The sequence below is a fragment of the Xenopus tropicalis genome, chromosome 8, assembly GCF_000004195.4.
Source record: "Xenopus tropicalis strain Nigerian chromosome 8, UCB_Xtro_10.0, whole genome shotgun sequence".
Classification (NCBI taxonomy): domain Eukaryota; kingdom Metazoa; phylum Chordata; class Amphibia; order Anura; family Pipidae; genus Xenopus; species Xenopus tropicalis.
In genome coordinates, this window is record NC_030684.2 from 112,457,674 (window position 1) to 112,471,612 (window position 13,939).

The 13,939-nt window shown below is 42.0% G+C and overlaps 1 protein-coding gene across 1 annotated transcript; it reads left to right on the forward strand.

Annotated features, from left to right (window-relative positions):
* The first annotated feature begins 11,393 nt into the window (after nucleotides 1–11,393).
* Nucleotides 11,394–13,065, forward strand: foxg1 (forkhead box G1). Its single transcript, NM_001123461.1, is given in 1 exon segment — nucleotides 11,394–13,065. A coding segment is annotated over 1 exon segment (1,299 nt). The 5' UTR covers nucleotides 11,394–11,653; the 3' UTR covers nucleotides 12,953–13,065.
* Nucleotides 13,066–13,939: the final 874 nt, after the last annotated feature.

Sequence of the window (13,939 nt, forward strand, 5' to 3'; positions counted from 1 at the left end):
ATAGATAGATATAGATAGATAGATAGATAGATGATAGATAGATAGATAGATAGATAGATAGATAGATAGATGATAGATAGATAGATAGATAGATAGATAGATAGATGATAGATAGATAGATAGATAGATGATAGATAGATAGATATATGATAGATAGATAGATAGATAGATAGATGATAGATAGATAGATAGATAGATAGATAGATAGATGATAGATAGATAGATAGATAGATAGATAGATAGATGATAGATAGATAGATAGATAGATAGATAGATAGATAGATAGCACAGGCTCTGTACTATTTGCTCACAAGAGGCTCCCAATTCCCACACCTAAACCTCGTGTTATTGTCGCTTAATAATAGTTTTCTGGTGAAATTGTCTGTGTTTCTCCCAGTTGTTGCACAATGGCTGCTGTTATGTCTGTGCGACTCTGCACCAAGATATAAATAGATCCGTTTTTATGCGCCCTATCTCAAGGGGGGTAGAAAACTGAAATCAAAGCAAATAACGCGATTTATTTGGGATTTTTATTTTCTGCTGAGGCTGTGCAATTATAATAATGACTAATAGCTGTTTATGCCCTCGTTAAGACATCAAACGTGCTCTTTGTTTAAGGGAAGAAAATATCTTAAAAACACAAACAGTTCCCCTAGCGTAGCGGGGGTTGGGGGGCAGTGATGGGGGGCAACCGCCCTCTGGCTGCCATCAGCAACCCTATGTGTTTAAGTCTTTCTCTGTCTGTCTGTCTCTATCTAGATAGTTATGTACCCGAATTACTATTACCTATCCCTATATATCCCTGTTGCTCCCTACATGTCAATATATACTCTATCTATCTATCTATCTATCTATCTATCTATCTATCATCTATCTATCTATCATCTATCTATCTATCATCTATCTATCTATCATCTATCTAACATCTATCTATCTATCATCTATCTATTTATCTATCTATATCTATCATCATGAATCTATCTCTGCATCTATAATCTATTACATCTATCTTTCCCCGAGTTTTTGTGTAACTAACAATATTATTATAGAAGGATGCAAAGAGATATACATATAAATATCAATTTATGTTATTACGATTTTCTATCTGTATGTGTACCTTATTTCTGTTCTTTCTCTATTTTTGTGGGTGTGTGTATATATATATGTGTATATGTGTCTACCTATAATCTACCTATCATCTGCCTATCTAGTATATCATGTACATGTCTATTTACATCTGCCTATTCATTTTTTTCTCTATATATATATATTTATAACGTGTTTATTACTTTATAGTGTCGGTCTATCTATCTATCTATCTATCCATCCATCCAGTGTCCAGCAGAGGATATAAATATATTAGGGAAGCGGGTGGTTTATAGGGGTGCCAAGCCCATCTGTGTGTGCTGGGGGGCAGGATATCTGTTAGATATTAGAAGGTGCCCAGATGCCCAGATTCTGTATCTGAGGGGAGAGGACAATGCGATGCGTCGGATTGTAGTCGCTCAGTGTCTGTGCAACTCTCACTTTAACGTTCCCAGTTGGAAAGACAAATACACAGGAGCTGCCAGTCAGGGTCATATCACAGCCCCGATATGTGACATGAAATGAATGTGTATGAATTGTATTTTTTATGCTATTTGTAATGAGAAATGAACTGGGACCTGGTGATGACTATTCCCCTGCCTATATAAGCCTCTATTCGTCTTAAGCTGATTGTTGGTCGGTAAGGCAATGTTTCTCTATCAACTATGACAATCGATGGAGTTAAATCTCCCCGTACTGCTCCCATTATAGCAGCGCCCCACTAATCCTGCACCCACCGAGCCCGGCCTCTATAATATATATCCCAATCCCATTGCTATTGAGTCTCTCTGGATATGATCATTTTAATCTCTCGACAAAAGAAAAAGCCACAAACCTTGTGCAGCGCCAGGAGGGACATACCTTGAGCCGGGAGGCAGCAGCGCTGGGATGGGCACACAATGGGCACACAATGGGCACACAATGGGCACACAATGGGCACAAAGGGCACAATGAGCCGCTGCACAGGGCAGTAGTGTAGGAACACTGGCAGAGAAATCCTGCCTGAGAAATGGATCAGGAGAGGTTTGTATTGCACATGAACATTTCCTACATCTGGCCTGTGCTGGCACAAACATGGAATTGGTTTTAATGTAATCTCACATTTGCTGTAACAACTCCCTGAAGCGGGTACCCAAAAAGCCCCCCCACGGATTATTGTTTCCTAAACACAGAAAATACTTACTTAGCCTGGCAGTGATCAGATAACCCCAGTGTGAGAAATACTTGCAGCCACTCGCTCCCATAGCTCTCAGGCTGCAGGTCATTCATTTCTCCAGCATTTCCTCTCACTGGGAAAAAAGCAAATCTCATATCCCTCATACCCTTATCCCAAGCTTTACCCTGTATGGTACAAAATAGCACCTCTCTTTGTCTTTATGGTAACCTGTCCAAAATGTGTCGTTTTCATTCTACATGATAGCCTCCAAAATGCCAGCTGTCAGGTTATTATGGGTTGTATATGACCAATGTGGCCCATTTCTGTTCTGTTTAGAAAGTTCCAAAGGATGAATTCAGATTTACATTCTAATCTCCAAAATGCTGTGTATGGTAAGCTCCAAATGTAGCATTTGTGGTACATAAGGCAAGCATCAAATGCTTCATGATAATCTCCAAAATGTTTCTTGTTACTGTTTTCAATGCGTCCCATTATTCATGTGTGGCAGGTTCCAAAAATGACCGTGTTGTGTATGTGGAAACTACAAACGCAACTTTACTTCTATATGTGGAAAGCTCAAAAATAATTGCAAACATGCTGGTTATTTGTACATATACATATAGGTATATATATACATATAGGTACATATACATATAGGTATATATAACTGCTATGATTTCATTGTTGGAGAGTTATTGTTGCGTTTGGGGAGGCTAATTAAACATTTTCTACATTAGTATCCCAGGGCCAGTTCCATGCATAATGGAATACGACATAATAAATTCAATGATAATTCTATGTTTAATACCCCAGAACACAAGGCAGAATAAATGCAATGGCAATTCCATGTTTCCATGTTTAATACCCCAGAATATATGGCAGAACAAGAGCAATGGCAGTTCCATGTATAATATCCCAGAAGGGGTTGAATGGCTTTTTAGCAAGTGAGGGAATACAGGGCTATAGAAGATAGTTATTTGTACAAGTGAGGGAATACAGGGCTATAGAAGATAGTTATTTGTACAAGTTGATCCAGGGACGGGTCCGATCTTGGAATCAGGAAGAAATTGTTTTCCCCACTTTTTGCCTTCCTCTGGATCAACTAGCAGTTAGGCAGGTTATATATAGGCATTATGGTTGAACTTGATGGTCATGTGTCTTTTTTCAACCTAACTTACTATGTTACATCATAATAAATTCAATGGCAGTTCAATGTATAATACTCCAGGACAAATATCAGAATAAATGCAGTGGCAATTCCATGTTTAATACCCCAGAACACATGGCAAGACACAGCCCCTATTTCATTTAAATTACATCCTAGAACACAAGGCTTTATAAATACAGGTCTAATTCCATGCATAATACCCCAAACACATGGTAGTATAAATATATTACATATTTTATGTATAATACCTACCAGAACACATGGCAGGATAAATAAAATGCCTATGCCATGTATAATATCTCTATCTAGTAATGTAACATTGCTACTACTAGCTTTACAGTGTGAGCCAGTGCTACTGAGTGATAATGGTAAAAAATACTAAAGTGCGCTCCCATTGTATAAATCAGTTTCGAAAGTAAAATGCTCCAAACTGGAACAATGCTAATGATATAATGAAACTCCCAGTCTGTGCCACAGTAAAGTATATCAGAGCCAAATGGCATATATCTGGGCTGGGGTTAAACATACCCTTCCAACGGTTTCACGCCTCCTGTGAACTTTATTCGCCAATATTTACCTTCCCTAGTATAATGGTAATTTCCAAATGTGTTACCCCTGTTGTTAGCAGTAAGCTTCCATTCTGCTGTATATGACAGCAAGTAAATTTCCCAATGTGGTAGAGTGCGCCCCTCTATATGGAAATACCAAATAACCTATAATTAGATATTGGAATGGTAATGGAAATTAGGAATTTACTACTGTATTCAGAAGGTATATAAAAGCACCACTGCTACAGTTTATGGAGAGTTCTAAATATTTGAAACTCTTCCCAATATATGGTGCAGTAATCCCTAAACCCACCAATGTTACTGTGTATGTATTTTACAAATAACCGAGTATGGAAGTCGCTAAATGCAGCGCTGCTGCTCCATACAAAGAGCATGGCTAATGTATGTACCAGACTTCAGACTGTGTGTACTGTAAGCTCCAGGGGACACCAATATCACTGCACTGACCAAGCCCAGGAAAGTCCCGTTTCTAAAGACTTTTTTTCCATGTGGCCTGTGCTAGTTAAGAAAAAAAAGATGTTCAGCTTTGCCTTTATAAGCGCAATGAGGATCTGAAAGAGTTAAATCTAATTTTAGCCATAGGGAGGGTTAATTCGCGAGTGTGACCGCTGTGACTTTAGACTGGCATATGCCAGCTCTTGCCAGCCCTAAGGGGCAACAATGTGGTTATACAGTGAGCCACTATATTACAACATGTCAGCACAGCAGTCTGGGACCCCCCCAACAAGCCCCCCAAAGTCTCAGTTGAAGTTCGGAGAGAAACGTTTCCCATTCATCCCTCCCTCTCTCCTGCTTTTACGGTTTCACCTTGAGCCATTTCTGTCCTGTAACTGACCCGCTTTGGGGTTGGAGGAGCCAATTACATGTATTTCTGCTGCAGGGAAACTGACGTTTGTGTGAATGGAATAACTCGCCCATATGCATAAAGTGTTCCAAAAACATATTAAATCAGTGACTCTCCCACTTGCATCACCCGCCTCCATCCTATAGATTTCCTGCAGCTGCCGCAAGTAGGAATTAAGCAGCAGGCAGCTCCCACAAATACAAACTCTCACCAATACACAGCTACACACATTCCCTTATGGGCTGCCCCAGGGGCTGCTGTGAGGCGGGGGGGCTGGGCACTGACTGGAGCTTCGCTCAGGCACAAGAAAGGCGCTAATGGCTGCAGCGCAGCGCTAATGTGCACTGGGATCCTGGTGCTAATTTGTGCGCAGTGCCTCAACCCCGACCATCTCTTCATCTGACTGTATATCTAGCCCTCCTCCTCTGTCTCCCTCTCTCTTCTCCTCCCTCTGTCTCTCTCCCTCCTTCCCTCTCTCTCTCTCTCTCTCTCACTATATCTCTCTTTAACTCAGTCTCCTGCCTGCCTCCCCCTTTATTTCTTCACCGGTTTGCAGGCAAGTCTGCCTGTGCCATAATGTTATGATGGGATGTTGGGAAAATGACAGGCCAGGAACAAGCTTGTCTGAATCATCAGCTCCCAAGTTTAGATTAGTGCTTCTGTGTGTATGGTGTGTCTGTGTTGTGTGTTTTTGTGTGTGCACTTGTGTATGTGCCTGTGTGGGCCTAACATGTAGATACATTACTGTGTATGCATAAGATATTGTACCTGTTGTTTGCACGCTTTTAATGTGTGTGTGTGTGTGTAAGAGAGAGATGGGCTCCTTTGTGTGTATATGTGTTTTTTTTAAGTTATGTAAAAGTTGCATTATTGTGTGTATGTGTATGTATTAGTTTGATGCATAAGCTTAAGTTTATACACATTCGTGCAGTGTATTCGTACAGCCCCAGTTATTTACGCATCTGTGTTTGTGTCAAGTACTTGCCCCTGTGTGAGTGTGTTTGTGTTTATATGTGTGGGTATCTTAAGTTACTTTTGTAAGTATGTATACACTTACATCTATGTGCTTGTAGGTATGTGTGAGTGAAATGAGTGAACTTGTGTGCAATTATGTTATAAATTATTAGTGTGTGATTTTTTTGTGTGAAAGTATGTATATTCATGCATGTGTGATAAGTGTGTAAATAGATAAATAGAGGTGGATAGAATGTGTGTAAGGGTGGGGGTGCGAGAGAATGTGCGTGTAAGAAAGAATGTGTGTGAGAGAGAGAATGAGTGTGTGCAAATGTGTGTGTAAGAGAATGGACATGTGTGTTTGTGTAAAAAGAACGAGAAAACGTGTGTGTGTGTGTGTGTGTGTGTGTGTGTGGGAGAGAGAGAGAGAGAATGAGCCGACACCCAATGAGTCGGGAATAACTTGGGATGTGATTGTGCCTCATTGGGAAGTTTATTTCTGGGGATGTTACAGTTCAGTAAAAACAAGAGCGCATCCCTCCCTCCCCTCAGTACAACTCACTTTAAACAAGAGAAATATAAATAAGACCCATTTAGCAGCATCTTCCCCCCGGTATTATGTAGATTTATTGCCCCCGGGCTCTGGACTCTCCATGGAAATAGAAATGGAACTTTTACTGATACTTTGGGAAGTCACTGTAACCAAACGGATCCACCCAACAATCTCAAAATGACCCTTTATTCCTCCCACACGTTGCTGGGGCCCCTGGATCAGCTCTCAGTTACTGCCCCCCTTTATCTGCATTACAGGGTGACCCTACTACCAACTAATAACAATCTGCAACCAAAGCTGCACAGGGGATCCTGATGGGCTGAGAATTGTGTAGCGCCCAGCGCTTTCCTGGGAGCTTCCAGAATGAGAAGGGGGTGTAGGGGGTGGTGGGGATTTCATTTCTGTTTGCAAATACTTCAGGCCTTATCTTGCAGTTACAGGTAACTGACACCAAACAAAGGGACTAAGTGCGAGGGAACCTTATCAAGTGCTCGGGGCTTTATACAGAGCTGCTGACAGCTACAGGGATCTGCGGGGCAAGCGCCCCATATAGGTAGCGGCCCTCAGGTTCCCTGATAGGCTGGGCTCTAACTGGGGCCCATTATAGGCTGGATCTGCACTGCAACCCCTTTGGCCCTCTTTAAACTACACTTGCACCCCTACCCCAAACCCTCCCACTAGGCGCATATTCTACTGTCCTTGGATTTAAGTAAATTAGCCTTGCGCTCCTTCCTATGGTTCCCCTACATTTACCCCAAGGGTTGGCTATTGTTAAGCTGTGCCTGAGCCCCTTTCTTGTGAGGGCCCTTTTAGGCTGTGCCTGCATTTCAGCTCCAGTATATTGAATCTGCAGTCCAGTACCGACATTGCACCTCAATAGCCCCAACTCCAGCTTTTAATGGATGTGCCAGGTCCCTATTGGCCTGTGTTTACCATTCTGTCCCTATAGTTGGGTTTAACTTGATGGCTTCAGGCTTTCAGTTGTGTAGGGGCCGTGCTCTTTGTTTTGTGTGCCAGGCAAAATTAAATTATCCTTCCCTCAATCTCTTCCCCAGTCCAGTTTAATGCAGACATATTTAAAGCCAACACGCCATGTATAAGTGACAGTTAAATCAACATTTGGTGAAAAAGTCTATTTTTTGCAACTTCTGCCCAGCGCCTGGCATGTCTGTGACTGTGATATTGTAAGCCATTTCACCTTGAAATTCAATTTAGTGTGATGCAGGGAATAGTATGTCAAGGCAGCTTGAATGTGGTCTTTATATTCCATTTTTAGCGTTTTATAGTTTTTTTTTTGTTCTGCAGCTCTCCACATGGGAATTTCATCTTTTATATGGTTGCTACGGTCTCTTTTATCCTAGCAACCAGGTAACCAGGTTGTGATTTACATGAGAGGCTGGAAGATACTATATATATATATAATATATTATATATATAAAAGTGTAACAAAAATATCAATATATAAATAATCCAAATCCAGCATCAAGAATCATGTGATTTTTGGCTAGAGAACATTGAAACAAGTTTCAGGATGAAGCAAAGCAATTATCTCAGAAGATACACAAAACGACCAATTGCAATTTGATTTTGAATATTCCAGTCTTAAGTCCTATTTAAAGTGAACTGCCCCTTTAATCCCCTTAAGGGTGAAGGCACATGGAGCTACTTAGTAGAAGCTACTTGTCACGGCTACTAAACACCAGAAAATCCCCTGCCATAGACAATACTGAGAATTGCCTCTGTTAAAACACACATAGAGACAACTATCAGTAAATGATCAGCATTGTCTATTTTAGTAGCCATGACAAGTAGCTGCTACTAGTAGCTAAAAGGGACATATCAAGGCAGTGGGAGAGATTGCGATAGAGTGAGTACGGGGGGAGGGGCAAGAGGGGCAGAGAGAGATGTATAATCCATAGGTACATTCCCAAAATGCACACAATATAGGATTCCTGCTGGGGGGGGGGGGGGTATTTGTTGAGAGACAGCTCAGCAGCCGTGGCTGCCATACTGCATAATAGCCTGTGCCGGGAGTGTTAGGAAGCACAAAGCGCATTTTGTGCAAACTTGATTGAGTTAATATCATATCAGCAAATTTCACTCGGAGAAGAATCTCTTCTTTTCTTTGTGTCACAAACCAGCGCAGATTACAAATTTTAATGATCTGAAAATGTTTGGTATACAAAATCATGCTTATTTCACTATTAGCAAAAACACGAGCGATTTCTCAACATAAACACCCAGCTGTGTCTATTTTAAAAGCAGTTCAATGACAGCTTGCTCTTATGAGCATGCAATCAGCTCATTTCGCTTTCTCTCCCCCTTCTGTGTTAATCAGCACGTTGCTTGCTGCACAGCAGAGCACAAAGAGTGCAGTTGCTCCACATCACTCACTGTTTATCTAACCTGTATTCGCTAAAGAATCCGGTTACACTAAAATCTTGTCAGGCAAGAATGGGAGCTTACTAGGGTCCCTACACCTACCCCAGGTGAGGAGGTGTGTGCAGGTATATGCAGGGCTGCATTGCCAACCTTACTATACGTGGCTCTTACTCCCCTGTCTGTTTATTCTAGCGCAGATGCGATCATGTCATGTAGCTTTGTTTACACACATAATCACACACACACATATATAATCACACACTACAATATATATGCAGAAGCAATGCAAGTATATCACGAATAATCTTCTAGGTCTATCGTTTAAAATAGATTTAAACATATAACGATAGACCGATATATTTATGATGTGTGGATAAGTGACAATGATAGATGATAGCTAGATGATAGTGAAACAAAGCAGTAAATAATATAAACATACTAATATCGTGTATGTGTGTATATATATATATATGCGAAGCGCAGATTATTGCAACAGAAACACAGGGTAGTGCTGGTGAATATTTCTCTTTCTGCTTCATTCTCTATCCAATTTGTAATGATCTTCCTTAAAATTGTGTCAAGAACATAACTGAAATACGTTGAATTGAGAAAAGTCAGCCAAGTAGTAGAGACCTAGGGGGTCACTTAGGGTTAAGGCCAGACATAGTGGATTGTGAAAGGCCATCACTAAGTAATAGGGCTGCTATTTTATTCCCCCCCCCCAACATATTATACAACATGGCAAATAGTGACTGGTGCTACAGCAGAGCTGAATGTTTGGGGTGCAACTAAGTAACAATCGTCTCCAACCAGCAATGCCCCAGCAGATATGGATTGGTTTATTTACACTAGCCAGCTTGGGGTTAGCAGGGAGTAGAACATAAACAGTGTAAATATAAGGCAATCACCCACTGTCAGGACACAAAGTCATTCATTTGGAATCAAACAATATCCAGCTGAACACCAAGAGTCGCTGGGTACACAAACAGGGCAGAGCACTGCGATATCTATCATCTATCTATCTATCTATCTATCTATCTATCTATCTATCTATCTATCTATTTATCTATCTATCTATCTATCTATCTAATTATCTATCTATGTATCATCTATCTATCTGTCCAATCTATCTTCTGTCTTTCTATCTATACATAGGGCCTGTGCTCTATCATCTATCTATCTATCTATCTATCTATCTATCTATCTATCTATCTATCTGCTGTCTGTCTGTCTGTCTGTCTATGATGTACGTCTATCTATACATGGAAATATTTAAATATATATAGTAATATATATTATTATATATAGGTCTATGCTGTCTGTCTATACATAGATGTATTTATACATATATATATATAGCACACAAAGCCTGAGAGGCAGATGAGTGGCACATTCTGCTGCAGATGATTTTTCCTATAGAAATAATCAAGGCTACTGGTGTGTATCATGCATACATAATATTAATCATTCCATACGTGGCACCACAATCAAGGCAAGATTGGAAATTCAGACTCATGAATTTATAATATTAACCATTCTGCAGAGTTGGTATAATCATAGCGCGGAATCTGAGAAAACACTAAGAAATAAAGCAAAAGAAATCAAGCCTCCTTCCCTCCCTTATTGCTAGAAAGGCCACTGAAGGTGCAGCTGGCCCATTTGACAGTCAAAAAAGGGGGTGAGGGGAATTCCTGGTTGGGAAAGTAACGTATTTGTACAATTAGGAGGGAAAACAGCACTGATTTCAATGCCTGATGATATTAACCGTTCTACAGAATTAGTTTAATCATAGCATGGAATCAGAAAAAAACACTCAGAATAAGGCAAAAGAAACAAGCCCCCCCTCCTCTTGTTAGAAAAGGCACTGAAGGTGCAGCTGGCCCATCTAACAGTGAAAAGGGGGGCATTCCTGATTCAGATAGTAACATTTGCGCAATTAAGGCAAAACGCACAGATTTTACTGCCTTATAGCATCTATCCGTTAGTGCCCCCTCCCTGGTGTGGCCTGAACCCAGCCAAGCGCCTACTAAACAGGGGCCGACAGATCCATGCTCCTAAAATAATCCCCCCAAGCAGAGACTCATTACACACATTGTTACGTATTAGAACAAATAAATAAATAACATCTCGATTCAACATTCGGCGCACAATGTTACATTGTGTAAATCAAATCGCTACAATCGCTCAGAAAATCCTCAGTCCCCCAAGGCTGGCAAAGTAGTCCCTTGATTCTTCCACTTTCTTCCCTCCATGGTTATTTTCTCCCTAAAAAGAAAAAAAAAGGTATAAACAAACTTTAATCAATAAGAGAAAATATTGACGTATAAAAGTGAGATGGTCCAATACAGTGGGATGAAAGCAATGGCAGATATTTGGTAGGGAAAGAAGGAGAGGGGGGAGGAGAGGTAAAGAGATTCCCTCCCATATCCCTCCGCAAGGCAAAGGAGTTGGGGGGGGAGGGAGAGTGAGAAAGAGGGAGGGAAGAAACTTTGGGTGGGTCCTTGGAAGTATGTGCCATGTGATTGGCTGGAGGAGTAAGGAACGTTCTTGCACTCTGAGCTCTCCCATTGGTTCCAAGATGCAAAGGTTAAAGCAAATTCTTCTTTTTTCCCCAGGCTGGTGTCTCTGGGTCTGGAATTAATTGTAGCTATAGCTGTCTACTCTAGATGCACAGAGGGGACGCTTGTTGTGTTTATTTTGAAGGGACATGAAATAGTTTGCTGCATTCTCTCCCCTGGCTCGCACCCTGATTATATTTATATGTATATGTATTTACAGCCCTTTAATTGACGCCAATATTATGTGCGTTTGGTTTTTTGCTTCATGACTTACAAGTGTTTGGAGACGGTGGTGCGACAGAGCTGCTGCTGCTGCTGCGGCTGCTTCCTACTGCTGCGACTTGACTCGAGTGTCCGGCTCCAATCCTTGTGATATGTTGGACATGGGGGATAGGAAGGAAGTTAAAATGATCCCCAAGTCGTCGTTCAGTATCAACAGCCTAGTGCCTGAAGCCGTGCAAAATGACAACCATCCCCAGCCGCACCATCACCACCACCACCACCTGCAACTGCCGCAGCAGTCGCACCATCTCCAGCCCCACCACCGGCCGCTACAGGAGGAGGACGAGCTGGACAAGAGCCTCCTGGAAGTGAAGACAGAGAGCCTCCCCCCGGGTAAGGGAGACCCGGCTGCCTCCGAGCTGCCCGGGGAGGACAAGGAGAAGAGTGAGGACAAGAAGGCGGATGGTGGCGGCGGCAAAGATGGGGAGAATGGGAAGGAAGGGGGCGAGAAGAAGAACGGCAAGTACGAGAAGCCCCCCTTTTCCTACAATGCCCTGATCATGATGGCTATCCGCCAGAGCCCGGAGAAGCGCCTCACCCTCAATGGCATCTACGAGTTCATCATGAAGAACTTCCCCTACTACCGGGAGAACAAGCAGGGCTGGCAGAACTCCATCCGCCACAACCTCAGCCTCAACAAGTGCTTCGTCAAGGTGCCCCGCCACTACGATGACCCCGGCAAGGGCAACTACTGGATGTTGGACCCCAGCAGCGACGATGTGTTCATTGGTGGGACCACTGGGAAACTGCGCAGGAGATCTACCACCTCCAGGGCTAAACTGGCGTTCAAGCGGGGAGCCAGGCTCACCTCCACCGGGCTGACATTTATGGATAGAGCCGGCTCCCTGTACTGGCCTATGTCCCCTTTCCTTTCCTTGCACCACCCCCGGGCCAGCAGCGCCCTCAGCTACAATGGGACCACCTCAGCCTACCCTAGCCACCCCATGCCCTACAGCTCAGTCTTGACTCAGAACTCACTGGGGAGCAACCATTCTTTTTCTACGTCGAATGGCTTGAGCGTAGACAGACTGGTCAACGGAGAGATCCCTTATGCCACCCACCATCTCACTGCAGCCGCCCTGGCTGCCTCGGTGCCATGTGGCCTCCCGGTGCCTTGCTCGGGCACCTACTCCCTTAACCCTTGCTCTGTCAACCTTCTCGCTGGACAAACGGGCTACTTTTTCCCCCATGTACCTCACCCCTCTATAACCTCTCAAAGCAGCACTTCTATGGCAGCCAGGGCGGCTTCCTCTTCCACCTCCCCCCAGGCTCCCTCCACTCTGCCCTGTGAGTCCCTCAGACCTGCCTTGCCAAGCTTCACAACAGGACTCTCAGGAGGACTCTCAGATTATTTCACACATCAAAATCAGGGCTCTTCGTCCAACTCTTTGATACATTAACATCACCCTGGGACAAGACTGTAAGTGAACGTTTTACACACATTTCCATTGTACATGAGAAGTGAAAGGAAAAAAAAAAAAAAAGCAAGCGAACAAAAAAACAAAAAAAAAAATCCATAAAAAGACAAGTCCAGGTATTTTTTATGAAGTCCCCCTTATTTTCTGTACGTTTGTTGAGTCTCTAGGCTTCTGTATTGCTGAGATAAGGTGTGGTGTCCAAGCAAGTGGGTCAGACTGCTGACCCTTGTCTTATGTGACTCTAAACTAGTGACTGCTCTGCATTCTACTTCTGTTAGCAGCCCCCCCAGTCCCATGTCTGCAGTATTATTACTGGATCTAGCTCGGCAAAAATATTCCTTAATGATCAGCAACCAATACTAAAACTATCTACTCTCAGCAACTTGCAAATGCTAATTTGTATTTAACTGTCATTTCAATAAATATATCTATTTTTTGCCCATTAAATATGTATCCTTTCATCATGACACAAAAAAAAATAAAGGAGCTGGGTTTTTTGTTTACTTTTAGACCAAAGATTGGGTTGTAGATCATGCAGTCAGCCTACTGATACATAACAAAAAGAGAATAATAATAATATTAAATTCCATCAGTTTTCAGCACTGTCCATTCAGAAAGGGAAAAAAAAAATACTAGAAAAAATACAAGTTCTAGGGGGAAACTGAATACTGCCTTTAATTTGTGTTGTGTAGATTTCGATGTATGTGCTCACTAACCGGTCGGTTACCTTATTTTATTTTATTTTTCTTCCTATTTTATTTTTTTTTTTAATGTAGTGAAACGTTAAAGAAAAAAAAACGATTGTACTTCTAGGTAAAACCTTGCAAAATATGTATAACCCGTGTTGAGTAAAATGCATAAATTTGAGTGATTGTAATTGTTGTCTTTAAATCTCTTGATTGTGAAAATGTGGTCATATGCCCGTGTTTGTCACTTATACAAAATGTTTACTATGAAGACACAAGAAAT